Below are 16,251 nucleotides of genomic sequence, written 5' to 3'. Positions count from 1 at the left end.
GCCCAGGAAGCCCCGAACCACTGCGACAAAGCTGTTCCAAGCCGCTTTCTCCTTACTAGTGAGATTCTTGGGGAATTCATTGCACTCCAGGATCTTTTTCTGTGGTTCGAAGAAGACACCGGCTTTGACCTTTGCCTCAGACAGCTTAGGGAAGAAGTCTTGAAGGTACTTGAAGGCTGCCAACTCCTTATCTAGAGCTCTGACAAATTGTTTCATAAGGCCCAATTTGATGTGCAGTGGTGGCATCAGCACCTTCTGGGGGTCCACCAGTGGCTCCCACTTGACATTGTTCCTCCCCACAGAGAACTCGGTCTGCTGTGGCCAGTCTCGCCTGTGGTAGTACACCTCGGTGTCCCTGCTGTCCCAAAGGCAAAGATAGCAGGGAAACTTGGTAAAACCACCTTGGAGCCCCATCAGGAATGCCACCATTCTGAAGTCTCCTATGACCTCCCAGCCATACTCATCATACTTCAAGGTTTCCAGCAAGGTCTTGATATTTATCCACTTAGGCAGTTGGAACTAAACTGAACTGGTGGGCTTAAGGCCCCTGTATTTATACTACTATTTATATTACTGGAAAGTTCTAGAAAGTTCTAGAAGTTACTCCAAGTTTACTCAGCACTGAATCAATCTGGAATGTTCTGGAAAATAGGTACATTTCAAAATATCACTGTCCTGGCCACAAAAGCAAAGTTTGTGGGGAATAATAGCCATTTTCTATACTTTTGAGTCATAAGCAATTAGGAAATAACACAGTACCCAGGAACCAAAAAATAAAAAATAAAAAAAACGTGTATCAAGGTTACACGGTGTAATTTCAGCGGTAACTATATATTTAGACATATTACATATACATAGACCTATATATTAAGTTACTATAGGCTATTGTTCTGAAAGCAAAAAGCAACTAATAATACAAGAAAGTATAGGCTGACATCCGCACACCACAAAAAAACGCAAAGGAGACGCGTTTACTCATGCAACCTTCTACTGCAGCACTGCTTAACCTGATATGCGCTGCGTTATGAGCAGCTCGTAATGAGCATGTGCGATGGGCTAATTTTGTCAAACTTTAACAATGTGCGGCATTACATCTACAGTAGTTCATAACTAAAAAAAAAACATGATGCACAAATATGAGGAAGGATTACTGCAAGAGGAAGATTTGGCATGCAGGTTCGAGGGGCTTCAGAATGTGGATGGACTAAAATATATAGGCTACCCCTCTCTCGCCAGGGACGTGTGAGCGCGAGGAGAAAATGCGAGCAATCGTCTGTGTTCCACGACTGCTACCGGGTCCTTGAATAATGAATAACGTACGAGTAAGGGCAGCCGGTGAAGTTCCTGGTGCCCCCATAGGGGAGTTGGTGCCCTACGCAGACTGTGTAATATGCGTATAGGGAGTGGTGGTACTGTCTCTCGCTCGCATGCAAGTGATTATTACGAGTGCCGGTGGTGGATCAAACAGTAATTTGCGGACCCCCTGCGGCTCCTGCGACCCCCTGTTGTAGACCTTTGCACTAGATAATGTGAATTTTGCACATTCTGCATTTAGGTGCAAGTGCTAATGGCTAACGCTATAAGTGGCCATGATCACATGACATGGTCTTGGATATGTTTCATATAACTCAGTATTTTAAAGTTATCATCCTCAAATTTTATATATAACATTATCAGACTTGTGGTTTTAGCTCCATTGTGATTATATGCCTCAAGAAGGTCAGTGTCATATATTATTTCATATTAATTTCTATCTTGTCAATCACTTTTCAATAAATTTGGGCTTTTCTAACAATTTTTCTTTTTGACTTTTATTAATTCAGACTTTTGGACAACAAACTTTCCTGTGTCTTCTTTCAAAAGAGACTGCATTTATGTTTGTAATACAAAGAGTGATAAACTGCAGCCATTGAATTTTGAGTAGGAATTTTTGGCTTGTGTTCAAAACAAGGGGCACAGGTTAACAGGTTTTTAAACAAGGAGGACATTTTCCATAACCAAAATTCCTATCAACCAACATTTCTTTAATTTTAGGGGTAGGGACAGGACAAATTACTAAAGTTCAGGCATGAAACTCTACATGCCGCAAGCTGATAGGTTCTTTGAATTTGTTATCTGTTGGCCAATCGGCTGGCTCACATGTGATATGCTAAACCAATCAGTTTGCATGGTGCCAGATGATAGGTCCTTTGACATGTAATTGGATAGCCAATCAACTTGTGTATTCTCTCTTTGCCTAACATTTAAATTGTTCCATTTTTAAAAAAAAAAAAAAAAAAGTTTTTAAGAGTTTTTGTCCCCCCTCTGAAACCCTCCTCCTCCCCAGCATCACTATCTAAATCTGCAACATGGGGATTATATGTATGTAATAGTTGTGCAGTAGCATGTTCTACTTGCTTGAAGCAGCATGCCTTGTGTTTTGTCTAATTGTGTTGCAGCTGCAGCAGTATGTCCACATGCTTAACTCAGTATGTCTGTGCATGTTCTAACAGAACAAAGTCTCAGTAATTGGTCTGCAGCAGCAGCAACAGCAGCAGCAGCATAACAGATCTACTCCACCAAGACCAAAATCCTATTAATATGTCATAACCACATTAGCATGCTAAATCTTTCCGAGATTTGCCATGACTGAAAAAAGAAATAAAGGAGCAGGTCACATTAAAAAGAACTGTCATAATTTATTCACCCCTATGTGGTCCCAAAGTTGTATGACTTTCTTTATTAGTAGGAACACAATAGGAGAAATTCTATTGAATATTCAGGTCTGACATTTCCATAAATGGCAGTTGATAATGACTCACTTGAAAGCTAAAAAAGTACCCTAAAGTATCATAAAAGTAGTTAATGTGAAGGTATACTATAGGTTTTGGTGGGAAGCAACCCAAAAAGTTGAAGTAATTTTTCAGTGAAAATCAAGATGTCCATAAACCAAGAACTTATGGTATTTAGCACTAAAGGTTATCGCATGAGCACATGAGACACAGTTAATGAGCTTCTCTCAAAGTGCTCAATTACACGCAACCAGTATTGGGAAGTAGTGAACTAAAAGTAGCGACACTACTTACTTGTAGCTGAGGTAGTAATAAAACATGCTTACCTAAACCATTCTTATTTAAATGAATCAGTTCTTTTGAACAGTTCATGTACTGTAAATGAATTAGGTCACATAAATTATTCACTGATTTACCTGAGCCCTGTGCAGCCTTAAAGGGACTTTGCCTTATTTTTTAAGAGCAAAATATTTAGTTAATTGTTGCTGTTTATGACTAAATTGTGATTCGGTTAAATCGGTTACATTTTCTAATTGTATTACTTTATGTTAAGTATACATTTATTTTCAATGTAATGCAGTTTTCTATTTGTTAAACCTTTACAAAATTAACCATGGTTTTGTTAGAATAATGTATTGGTTACTATGGTTTTACTACAAATACCATGGTTAAACTACTGTGGTTACTGAAGAAAAAACATGGTTAATTTCTGATTTCTGTCAGGGAATGGCACCCTACATATATCTATCAAGTGATATTACTGATTTCTGCAATCAGAACATCTGAATACGTACATGATATAATCTGATTATGATGATATTGCACTGCACCCACCATAAGTCAAGATGTTCACTGAAAAATTACTTGAACTTTGTGTTGTTTACCACCAAAACTATTGTATACCTACAGAACACTTGAATATGACGACTTGGCATATTGGTTACTTTTATGATCAGATATTTCTACAATACTTAAATTACATTTTAAATGCAACTATTAAAGTACTTTTTGCAAGCTTCTTTGTCTACGAGCAATCTTGTAAATATTAATTGGCAGTGATGGAAATTAAAAGTGCAGCTGATTGTAGGAGAAAACTGATATTTTCTTATAGGGGGTGGGGTGGGGGGTAGCAGCATTATTAACTGTGTGAAATTTGCCCTGTTTTAAGTGTAGGAGGAAATAAAAAGAGACCACACCATGCAAGTGTGCTGACTTTTTTTAATGACTAACTTTAAACTTGTGCATCAACTTCAGACAGTAAACTGTGTGCACTTGAGTTTGTTTTCACAATATGGTCAAAATTGTTTTGTATCTGAAAAATCTTTAAATACATCTTATCCATTTTAAACCATTTACTCACAACGTCTCGGCACTGAGTACTAGCGGTCTATTAGAAACTGGGGCATCAAATAAGAAGTGATATAAGCAGTTCTCTTCACCTCATCTCTTTGTATATATATGTATATATCACACATTTGTATCAGTTTTATCATTTCTATTTATCTCAAGTAAAAATATCTTTCTTTAAATATGATTCCTTTACATGATAAAAAGAGGACTCTACCGGGCATGCTCGGCACTTCCCCCTTCATGTGGGCCTCAGTGTGCCCAGTATCTACCATGAACCCTGGCACAGACTCTTCCTCATGGAGGCCAGGCGACACAGTCCTGGATATGTTCAGGCTCAGAGGGCATTATCATTTTAAATTCTGGTGTGGAGACTCTATGGGGTGGCACACCCCCATATCAAGAGAGTGATGCCAATGATTGATTTGTGTGGCTAAAAATTATTACAAAATGTTGATTATTCTTTAATTGTACAAAACACCTTAGTTTTATAGAAATCTTACATTTGCACAAGTTTACATTAGGATTCTGTTTCTGAAATCAAATCCACAAAAGTACAAACATGAAACGTGACATTCAAATGAAATGTGGATATTAAAAACTTGACATAAAATATTACTGAATAACTGTGTTTTCATAGTTGTGATGACTGTAAAAAAGGATAAATGTTTGAATACATACATTGCAATAGTTTTCTTGTTTCTCGAGTTCTTTTGAGTAAATTCACCCAAATTTTGGAGAGCTTATCGTATGACTTTCACAAAACCTGTTAAGAACAGATCCCAGACATAATTCATCCCGAAATCCAAAGACAGAAATAAGAAATTATATTTTGTTCAAAGAAAATTATACCTATTTCAGGACCATTGCTTTTTTTTTTTTTACATTGCGACATTAGGATATTATGACAATTAAACACATTAATTGTTCTAAATTCCCTATGTGTATGGTTGACTTTTATTATGACATACCACGCTTTTATTTTGTATGCCGCAAACAGACGGCAGTTGAGGTGTTTCATTTTAATTCTGTTTTGTTTCCTTTCGTTTAGTGTTTTAATTGCACATACAGTATATATTATTCAAGATTTTAATGTGAATGATGATATATGCACGTTATATGAGGTGATTCTCGTGCATCTGTTTATCTGCATTAAACACGTCATTGCTATGATAGTAAGTGACTGCTTATGTTTAATGCTATCATAGCCTGTCAATTTATGTTATTTACATCATCATTTCACATTATAAAACAATAATTATAATATTTATAGATTATAAATATATAAATGATAATACAAAACTGAAATGCAATTACAACAATGGAACAAGCATAAATTGATATAGAAAGTAAACTGAAACACCAGAATTGGCGGAACTGTCATCAGTTCACAGCAAACAAAATAAAAGTGTGGCGAGTCATAATAAAATTCAACTATATATATACACAGGGAATTTAAAAAGATATCCTATTTAAATCGTAAAGTATGTATACATTATGGGACTATTGATTGTAATGCCTTTAATGTATGCTGATTTAAATAAACAAAAACATTGTATTTGAGTAAAGTTTTACCACGATACAATAAAATCGACTGTATTACAATAATTGAAATCTATTTATTATAGTATTTAAATTCCAGAATCGAAATAATTAAGAATCACAATTGAGAATAATGGGAATAAAAATAAATAAATAAATAAATAAATAAATGCATTCTCAAAGAGAAATATTAAAGGTCCTAAAACTAAGCTTTGTTTTCAAAATAGTTTTATTTATTTATTTATTTATTTTACTTTCTTTTAATTTGGGTTGAAATATTTTCATGAGATTCAACCTATCAGTCACTGTGGCATTCAGTGGGGGCCTGTACTACAGCAATGAAAAGAGCAACTGTCATACTCTTTCAGTATATTTATTTTTACTTTAAAAGAATTAAATAAAAATCCCTGGCCTTACACACTAAAAGTGATAGTACTTTAAAACGTAAACAAATTAAAGTCATATATTGCCTGTTATCCTACCCTGCTTCCATTGCTTGTGAGTGTGGATGAAAAACATGTTGAATTATTTCAGTGATATTGCTCTGTCGCTGAATAAAAACTGCAGATTGATTGTTTCTGAGTAGTTCTGCAATTTCTGTTTAATTTTGCTCCTAAAATAAATTTAGCACAAGTATGTATTAAAAATCTGTCCTTTCTGTGTCCCTGTATTTGTCCGGGCGAGTCTCTGTGTTCTTTCTAATGGACTCAGCTGTTCTCTCCAGACAGACAACAGTGTGTCATCAAACCAAAACTAATATGAATGAGCGGACAAACCACCTTCCATAATTTTGATCTCACTGCTCTAGCTGTGTGTATCTAGCTAAGAGTTACCCTGAACACTGGCATGGGTCAGTCTTTGCCCTGGTGGCATCGTGGAGCGATGAGGTAACTAAAATTCTGCCCAGATTCAAGGTATTTCCACAGGAAATATGTTTCAGTTTCTTTTGTTGTTCTTAGTAACTAATTGTTTGAAATGACAAGCTTCCCATCCCCATATAGAAAACGACTTCCTCCCTGCCCACATTTCTCCTTATGAAGATTTCTTCTCCAGGATGAAGAGAGAGGGAGAGCTGATGTCCCTTTCAGGCCATGGTCTCTTTGCCTGGCAATCTTCGGTCGTTGAAGGTGTGCATGTTGATGACTTCATCTGTTTTGACCATGACGGGTGGTTGTGGCTTGTGTTTGAGTCGCCGTTGGCACTTGAGGGAAACCCGCAGCTCGTCAACCATGGCACTGCAGAAGGACCTCTGTACAGACAGAAAAACAGAGCTGTCTTGATGTTCCTTCACTACTTAAACACACATAGGCTCCGTTCACACAGTCAGTGATTGTGATTGACAACAGTATTTACGGATGTGACTCTCAACATTGTTCATACAACAGCAGACAGGATAGAATACTATTTGTATAAACAGGTAACTGAATACAAACTCTCAATAGAATGTGCAATGGTTGGGTTTCAGAAGTAAAAATCCCATTTATTTTCTCCAATGGTGAATGCATTATTAACAATAACTTATAAACCTTTAAAGACAGACCTACAGTACTGTGAGTTTTGAGGTGGTTAATTTATGTTATTTTCTTCTGTTGAAGCCATCAGTCAATGTTATTTTAACTTAATTGTTTCAAAATGTAGATCTTGAAGAGAAAAGATCCACCAATCAGATAATCTCCTCCAACAAAATGCGCCAAAAGAGCTCTGCAGCGACCGTCCACTCCCATAACACACTGTGAATGATGCAGTTGAGTTGCTTTCTCTACACATATTTTGCAATAAATTTAAAATATCTTCTATACCTATAACCAACAACTTTAAATCAATCGTTTTATATTGTCCATTGTTTTTAATTTGATTACGTTATTCGCAATGCTTCATGGGATTGTAGTTCATTCCCTCATGAAAGAAGTACACAGTCTTGTACCTGTGCCTTTTTGTCTGGTAATGGTAATTGGTAATGTGATTCCCCTCGGAGCTGGCTGGTTTGGTTAATGGCTTAGCATGCTTTTATAAAGACTTTCTGAAAACCCAATGGAGAAAATGAATGGGAAAAACACTTCCAGAACCAAAATGGCTGAAAAAGTGAGCAATGCCAATAACCATTGTGACAGATAACACTGTTGTATTGCATCTTTAAGGATTCAATTTTTATTCTAAACTATTTCAGGCATCTTCCACTATTTTATTCTTCTCAGATATGCAGCAAAACGCTCTGGTTTCGTCTATTTTTCTTTCCTTCTCCTTTTGAAATTTGTCTCTTACTCCGGCCACAAAATACCATCGTTTTTCATAAACTGAGAGAGGTAGGCATCCATAATCTAAGTGATTGACAGCAAAGAAAGCCTTTGAAGCATGCACTTCATACAATGCGCATGTTAATGACACAACAAACAACAAGTTGTTGAGTGTCGTTCCATTCATACAGCACACAGCATGAGTCTAAATTGCATGTGAACAGTAACTTTAGCATTCTGAAATGTAGCTCTCTAAAACAGGACTGTCAACCATATTCTACTGCTGTGTGAATGCAGCCATACTGAGAGAGTTTGCAATCTCTGGGATAGTAGGTGAGTTTGGTCAGTGTAGGTTTGAGGTGTGGGGTGATGGGTGAAAGATGGAGGTGGAGAAGGGAGATAATGAGTACGCTGGTGTCCATATGGATGCAGAGCGCGAGCTTCATAACTCTAGCCATTTCTCCAGGGCAGATTTCTTCACTCTGCTTCCTCCTGCCAGGCTGCATGATTTATTGATGCATATTATTTTTCTTCACATTTTGAATCCTGTATAGTTGCATGGCCAATTAAACACACACCTCCCTCTCCAAACAAGGAACAAATGGTGATATTTTCAACTGTATAGCAGTTAGGGCAGCAAACAATACGATTTGCATTCCTGTTTTTCCTCTTGGTAAATAATTAACATACACATTAAATGACAATCACATCCTATAAAATTTGCATGTCTTAGATTTGTTTGTCTTTGCGTGTGAAGCCTTTACAAATGATCTCGTAAACAAATTGAGTACAATCTATTTCAGATGGTCACTAGCAACTTAAGTAAAAAATGAAACACTGAAACACTAATGTATGAAATACATATGAATGCATACAAAGTAAAAATGGAGTACAGTGATTTATAGAGTAAATGCTTTGCATTATACATATGGGGACTGTATTGTTTAGACCACATTTGCACCAAGTTTTCTTTAAATGGCTTTAAACGTTGTGCTATCAGTAATTAACTTCTGTTGGGAACACTGACCTAAATGTATTTGTGATCTTTTTACAAATATGAAAAGGTCATATTTGTAAAAACAATTGACTGTGTTTACATTGTTTTAAGTTGAGATAAATTTGTGAGACGTGATGATAGACATGCTCGTTAGACATTCCAATCGGTGTTGGCGGAGTGTTTTTACCAAAGACCAGCCTTCTTCATAGCGCCATCCTCCACAATATCCAATAACAGAAAACTTAGAAACTTAAACTAGCTTATGATTTACAAGCACAAACTAAAGTAATAAATGATTTAGATTTAAAGTTAAACTATGCATATGGGATTAAATTAATATTCTGGGTTAAATGGGCTCGTAGCTCAGCGAGTAAAGACACTGACTACAACCCCTGGAGTCACGAGTTCGAATCCAGGGCATGCTGAGTGACTCCAGCCAGGTCTCCTAAGCAACCAAATTGGCCCGGTTGCTAGGGAGGGTAGAGTCACATGGGGTAACCTCATGGTCGCTATAATGTGGTTCGCTCTCGGTGGGGCGCATGGTGAGTTGTGTGTGGATGCCACGAGGAATAGCGTGAAGCCTCCACACACACTATGTCTCCGTGGTAACACGCTCAACAAGCCACGTGATAAGATGCACGAATTGATGGTCTCAGACATAGAGGCAACTGTGACGTGGCAGGCGAGGAATGAGGATCAAAACGCAGCTTTATTAACAAAAAGATAAACAAAGAAACTCAGAATATAAAAAACAAAACATGGGAAACCAAGCACAGAATATGACAACACATGTAAAGACTGACAAAGAAACCAGGGGAAACAAGGGCTTAAATACAAATGGGCAAACAAGGAAATGAGGAACACCTGGGGAAAACAATCAGGGGAAAACTAATCATGAAAAGAAACTACAAAGGACTACAAAATTAACAGGAAACAGGAATGGGGAACTAAAGAATTTCAAAATAAATCTAAGCAAAAACACAGGGAATATGTGACAGAGCCCCCCTATTAAGAAGCGGATTCCAGACGCTCCAAAAACAAAACAAAAAAACAAATTTTCCATAGGGTGTGGAGGAAAACAGGTAGTTCAGGGGAGCGCAAGGGGAGCAGAGGATCAAGGCAAAGTCAGGGAGGCTTGGAACCAAGCCAGAGGGATGGAGAGCCAGGGAGACGCTGCAGATCAGGCGGGTGGCCAGTAGACCAGGGAGATCAGAGCAGATCAGGAGGCGGCCAGGGCGGAGCCGCGGGAGGAATAGTCTCTGGGGGTGGAGCCGCGGGAGGAATAGTCTCTGGGGGCGGAGCCGCGGGAGGAATAGTCTCTGGGGGCGGAGCCGCGGGAGGAATAGTCTCTGGGGGCGGAGCCGCGAGAGGAATAGTCTCTGGGGGCGGAGCCATGGAAGACTCGAAACAAAGAGTCCTGGATGACTGGGAAGTTACCTCTATGGTCGCAAACGTGGGAAGAGACTCGGGAATGACCTCAGTGGTCATGTACACGGGAAGAGACTTGGGAACAGAAGCCTTTCTTCTTCTCCTGCTCCTCCGGATGGCCCAAGTTGGCAACGCTGGCTCTGGGACAGAAGAGGCTTCCCGCTCATTGGCCGTGGCAAGCGTGGGCATTGGCTCGTTGGCTGTGGCAGGCATGGGCGCTGACAATTTGTGAGGTAGGGTCTTCATGGCCCTACGCACAGACAACAGTGGCATCATTCAACTTGGAGGCAGGGGCCGTGGTAGGCCTGGAGACAGGGGCCAAAGATGCAGGTTTTGGCCCGAGGTTCCCACCATAATCCACTGTATATGGGGAACCGCAAAGTTCCAGAGCCTTCTCCACATATTCGCAGAGCGTCCAGTGAGGATCAGCCAGAGGCATCAGTTCCCTCAGTGCACTATTCAGACCGGCCCGGAAGAAAACTACCAGAGAACGGTCTGGATAGTGCTCTACATTTGCTAGCTCTAAAAACTCACGGACGTGATCCTCAAGTGGACGGTCCCCTTGCTGAAGGAGCAGAATACGGACAGCCGCTAGATCCATTTTGAGGTCAGTCTTTCTGTGACAAAGAAACCAGGGTAAACAAGGGCTTAAATATAAATGGGCAAACAAGGAAACGAGAAACACCTGGGGAAAACAATCAGGGGAAAACCAATCATGAAAAGAAACTACAAAAGACTACAAAATGAACAGGAAACAGGAACGGGGAACTAAACAAGAATTTCAAAATAAAAGTCTAAGCAAAAACACAGGGAATACATGACAACAACTGAGATTTGTCCTCCACCCGGATTGAGGTGAGTCACTATGCCACCACGAGGACTTAGAGTGCATTGGGAATTGGGCATTCCAAATTGGGGAGAAAAAGGGGAGAAAAAAAATTAACAATTCTGGTTTAAATAAAACTTAAACACTATCAGTAGCATCTGTGGCATGCTGTCAATTACCACAGAAAATAATTTCAATACCCAGTTTGTCAAAAAAAAAAAAAAAAAAAAAAAAAAAAACAACAACATTTAACATTAAAACCAATTATTATCCCAATTCCAAAATTATGTATCGTCATGACACTTAAACATACATCTTAGCGCAAGACTGGTGTATTACAATTATTACAATTACTTACCTTGTCTGTGCAAAATATAATTCAGTCTTTCAATTTGTATCATAAACTATTGGTCCCGCATAGTCAGATGTCCATCCGCCTATAACGGATAACTTCATGGTTACTTGTATAACCTCCGTTCCCTGATGGAGGGAACGAGACGTTGTGTCGATGTAGTGACACTAGGGGTCACTCTTGGGGAGCCCAATACACCTCTGGTCTTTAATAAAAGCCAATGAAAATTGGCGAGTGGTATTTGCATGCCACTCCCCCAGAGAGCCGATATAAGGTCCGGCCATTTCAGCGGGTAGTTCAGTGTTGTGGCAGGAGGGACACAACGTCTTGTTCCCTCCATCAGGGAACGGAGGTTACACAAGTGACCATGACATTCCCTATCTGTCACTCACTCGACGTTGTGTTGATGTAGTGACACTAGGGGTCCCTATAAGAAACGCCACAACTGGCTGAACTGTGTTACGTGAACTGGCAGTGTGGGTTGGGCAGACTACTGTGTGCCTCATAGCCAGCACACCAGGTCGACACGTAACCTCCCCCAAAATAGTTATTAGTGTCGAACGGCCCTTTGGGGACAAGTCGATTATCCAAAAGATAGAGACAGGCTTAACCCAGTCGTGGCCGCTTTTCCCTTTCTCTTTTTCCACTCCCTAGAAAAGAAGGGGGATTATCCGACTGGGCCACCAGGTCTAGTAGGGGGGAGACCGCACCTCGCCCAAAGAGAGGGGTGGATATTTAAGTGGAAAAATACATCACATGGTCTTTCCGACCATGTGGAGAGTCTTCAAGGTAGATCCTACCCAATGGGGGAGGAGTTACTACAAACATGGAGACTGGGGCAGAGGGGCTCTGCCCAAGGAAGACGCAGTTTGCCAACAGGGAAACGAATCAGCGGAAGACATATATTGCATGGGGTTAGCCTTACAGGGAACTGCCACATGCGGAGCACCTACCCCCATTAAGGGAGGTGGGCATTCGCATTCTCAACTATCTCGATGACTGACTAATCCTAGCTCACTCTCGAGACATGTTGTGCGCACACAGAGACTTGGTGCTCTCGCACCTCAGCCGACTAGGGCTTCGGGCAAGTGTTCCTCTAGAACTGGTCTCCAGGCATGTCATGGTCACGACAGATGCCTCCAAAATGGGCTGGGGCGCTGTTTGCAATTGGCATGCAGCTGCCGGCCTGTGGACGGGCCCGCGACTGCATTAGCACATCAACTGCCTCGAGTTGTTAGCAATTCTGCTCGCCCTGTGGAGGTTTTGGCCATTGATCCAGGGTAAGCACGTGTTAGTTCGGACAGACAACACGGCAACGGTAGCATATGTTAACCACCAAGGCAGTCTGCGCTCTCATTGTATGTCACAACTCACCCGCCGTCTCCTCCTCTGGAGTCAGCAGCACTTCGAGTCGCTGCGAGCCACTCACATCCCGCGCAACCTCAACACTACAGCGGACGCGCTGTCATGGCAGGTTACCCTCAGGGGAGAGTGGGAGACTCCACCCTCAGGTGGTCCAGCTGATTTGGAGTCGATTCGGATGGGCAAAGGTGGACCTGTTCGCCTCCCAATAATCCTCCACTGCCCGCTCTGGTACACCCTCACTGAGGCTCCCCTCGGCATAGACGTGCTGGCACACAGCTGGCCCCTGGCCTGCGCAAATATGTGTTTCCACCAGTGAGCCTACTTGCACAGACCCTGTGCAAGGTCAGGGAGGACGAAGAGCAAGTTGTCCTGGTAGCACCTTACTGGCCCACCCAGACGTGGTTCTCAGACCTCACGCTCCTTGCGACAGCCCCCACCCCGGTGAATTCCCCTGAGGAAGGACCTTCTTTCTCAGGGACAGGGCACCATCTGGCACCCACGACCAGACCTCTGGAATCTCCAAGTCTGGCCCCTGGACGGGACGCAGAAGACCTAAGCGGTCTACCACCCGTGGTGGTAGACACGATCACTCAGGCTAGGGCCCCCTCTACGAGGCGCCTGTATGCCTTTAAGTGGCATCTGTTCGCTAAGTGGTGTTCTTCCTGACAGGAAGACCACCAGAGATGCACAGTCGGATCAGTGCTTTCCTTCCTGCAGGAGAGGTTGGAAGGGAGGCTGATCCCTTCCACCTTGAAGGTGTACGTTGCCGCCATAGCAGCATACCACGACGCAGTCAACGGCAAGTCCTTAGGGAAGCACGACCTGATCATCAGGTTCCTAAGAGGCACCAGGAGGCTGAATCCCTCCAGACCGCGCCTCGTTCACTCATGGGACCTCTCTGTAGTTCTTCAGGGTCTACAGAGAGCCCCCTTTGAGCCCTTGCGTGTCAGCCGAGCTTAAGGCACTCTCCTTGAAGACTGCCCTCCTGACTGTGCTCATTTCCGTCAAGAGGGTAGGAGACCTGCAAGCGTTCTCTGTCAGCGAAACATGCCTGGAGTTTGGTCCGGGTTACTCTCACGTGATCCTGAGACCCCGACCGAGCTATGTTCCCAAGATTCCCATGACCCCTTTTAGGGATGAGGTGGTGAACCTGTAAGCGCTGCCTCAGGAGGAGGCAGACCCAGCCCTGTCATTGCTGTGTCCGGTGTGTGCTTTACACATCTATTTGGATCGCACGCAGAGCTTTAGGATCTCTGAGCAGCTCTTTGTCTGCTTTGGTGCACAGCGGAAAGGAAGCGTTGTCTCCAAGCAGAGGATCGCCCACTGGCTCATTGACGCCATAACTATGGCATATCACGCCCAGGACATGCCGCCCCCGGTAGGGCTACGAGCCCATTCTACCAAGGGTGTAGGGGCTCCCTGGGCCCTGGCCAGGGGTGCCTCTCTAACAGACATTTGCAGAGCAGCAGGCTGGGCAACACCTTTGCAAGGTTCTACAACCTCAGGGTGGAACAGGTTTCGTCCCAGGTAGTGGCACGCAATACAAGCAGATAAGCCTGGGATAGCTGGCCAGGTGTATCGCTTGCACATAGCACCTTCCACCTCCTTTTGAGCTGAAGACGTGCGCCATTAATTCCCAGTAGTTTTCACAAGTTTTGTTCCCTGGTTGACTTCCTCCGAGACCTGTGGCAGTCGAGTTTTCAGAGAGACTCGCTGCCGGCCCAGTACACGTGCTAACTAAGAGTCCTGTTCTGGGCAAGGGCAGCCTCTGCAACCTTCGTGAAGACACGAGGAGACAGGAACAGGCCGAAAGGGAGGACTTTGTACTGATACGCCTGACCCTCAAATGCAAACCGCAGGAAGGGTCTGTGTCGAAGAAGGATCGAGATGTGGAAGCGTCCTTCAGGTCTACCGCCGCGAACCAATCTTGATGTCGGACGCTTGCCAGAATGCGTTTTTGCATCAGCATCTTGAACGGGAGTCTGTGTAAGGCCCGGTTCAGTACTCGCAGGTCCAAGATTGGCCGCAACCCACCGTCTTTTTTCGGTACGATGAAGTAGGGGCTGTAAAACCCCTTCTTAATCTCGGCTGGAGGGACAGGTTCTATCGCTCCCTTCCGTAGGAGGGTAGTGATCTCTGTGCGCAAGGTAGCAGCATTTTCGTCCTTGACCAAGGTGAAGTGAATACCGCTGAACCTGGGCAGGCGCCTGGCGAACTGAATTGCGTAGCCGAGTCGGACAGTCCGGATCAGCCATCACGACGGATTGGAAAGCGCGAGCCACACATCCAAGTTCCGCGCAAGGGGGAACAAGGGGACAACGTCGTTGGAAGTACCGGCAGATGGGGCCTCGCGGCGGGGCAGAGCTCGAGGTGCCACACCACATCGTGGCCGTGCTGAGTCTAGGGACATCTAAGCATTTACCTGGCTCCTTGTGACCTTTTGCTGAACTGTTGGGTACCGCAGCCACTTGGGCATGCGGCGAAATCAAACAAAAAGGCAACAAGAGATTTTCCACCTGGCCCTCCACCGGGGGATGGAGTGGTCTTCTTACCAGCTCCAGGTGAGTGGGTTCCTTCGTCCTTGGGTCGCCCGTCTCAGGGGCGCTTTGACGACCTCCGTGGGTTCTTAGGTGCCGACTGTGAGATGGGTGGCGTCTGCTTCCTGCAGTGGGCTCCATGCCGTGGCCGGGCCGAAGGGGCAAGCTGCGGTGGAGCCGGTGCAGTCACCGCAGGGGGACGACCTTAGTGACGAGCAGACGGGGTGCGGGATCTTGAGCCGCGCCAGGGCAGGATGTGCTAGATAGCCTCCATCTGCTGCTTCACCACCGAGAACTGCTGGGAAAAGTCCTCGACGGTGTCGCCGACTAGGCCAGCCTGGAAAATGGGGCATCGTGTCTTGTCGGCCTCACCCATCTCTACCAGGTTGAGCCAAAGGTGGCGCTCCTGGACAACTAAAGTGGCCATCGTCCACCCGAGAGACCGCGCCGTGACCTTCATCGCTCGGAGAGCGAGGTCGGTTGCCGAGTGCAGTTCCTGCATCAAATCTGGGGCGGAACTACCCTCGTGCACGCCTTGGCTTGGTGGACCTGCAGGAGAGCCATGGCGTGCAGGGCAGAGGCGGCTTGTCCAGTAGCGCTGTAGGCTTTTGCCGTCAGGGATGACGTGAGCCTACAGGGCTTGGATGGGAACTTAGGGTGTCCACGCCAGGTGGCGGCATTCTTCGGGCATAGGTGCACTGCGAGCGCCTTATCCACCAGGGGAATCGCCGTATAGCCCCTGGCCGTCCCGCCATCGAGGGTAGTGAGAGCGGGGGAACTGTGGAATCGGGGCAGGACAGTAAAAGGTGCCTCCCACGATTTCGTCAACTCCTCGTGCACTTCCGGGAAGAA

At 43.7% G+C, this 16,251-nt stretch overlaps 1 protein-coding gene across 1 annotated transcript in view; it reads right to left on the bottom strand.

The window, feature by feature from the left end:
- Positions 1-3,975: 3,975 nt before the first annotated feature.
- Positions 3,976-16,251, bottom strand: part of LOC127452521 (glutamate receptor ionotropic, kainate 2) — a 415,871-nt gene continuing 403,595 nt past the window's right edge. The window contains exon 17 of the mRNA XM_051718020.1: positions 3,976-6,909. Coding sequence (XP_051573980.1) covers positions 6,745-6,909 — 165 coding nt within the window. The 3' untranslated portion in view covers positions 3,976-6,744. The remainder of the gene's footprint in view (positions 6,910-16,251) is intronic.

This window comes from Myxocyprinus asiaticus, chromosome 15, assembly GCF_019703515.2.
Source record: "Myxocyprinus asiaticus isolate MX2 ecotype Aquarium Trade chromosome 15, UBuf_Myxa_2, whole genome shotgun sequence".
Classification (NCBI taxonomy): domain Eukaryota; kingdom Metazoa; phylum Chordata; class Actinopteri; order Cypriniformes; family Catostomidae; genus Myxocyprinus; species Myxocyprinus asiaticus.
The sequence above is the reverse complement of the archived record's forward strand: the minus strand, read 5'-3'. Positions and strand labels throughout refer to the sequence as shown.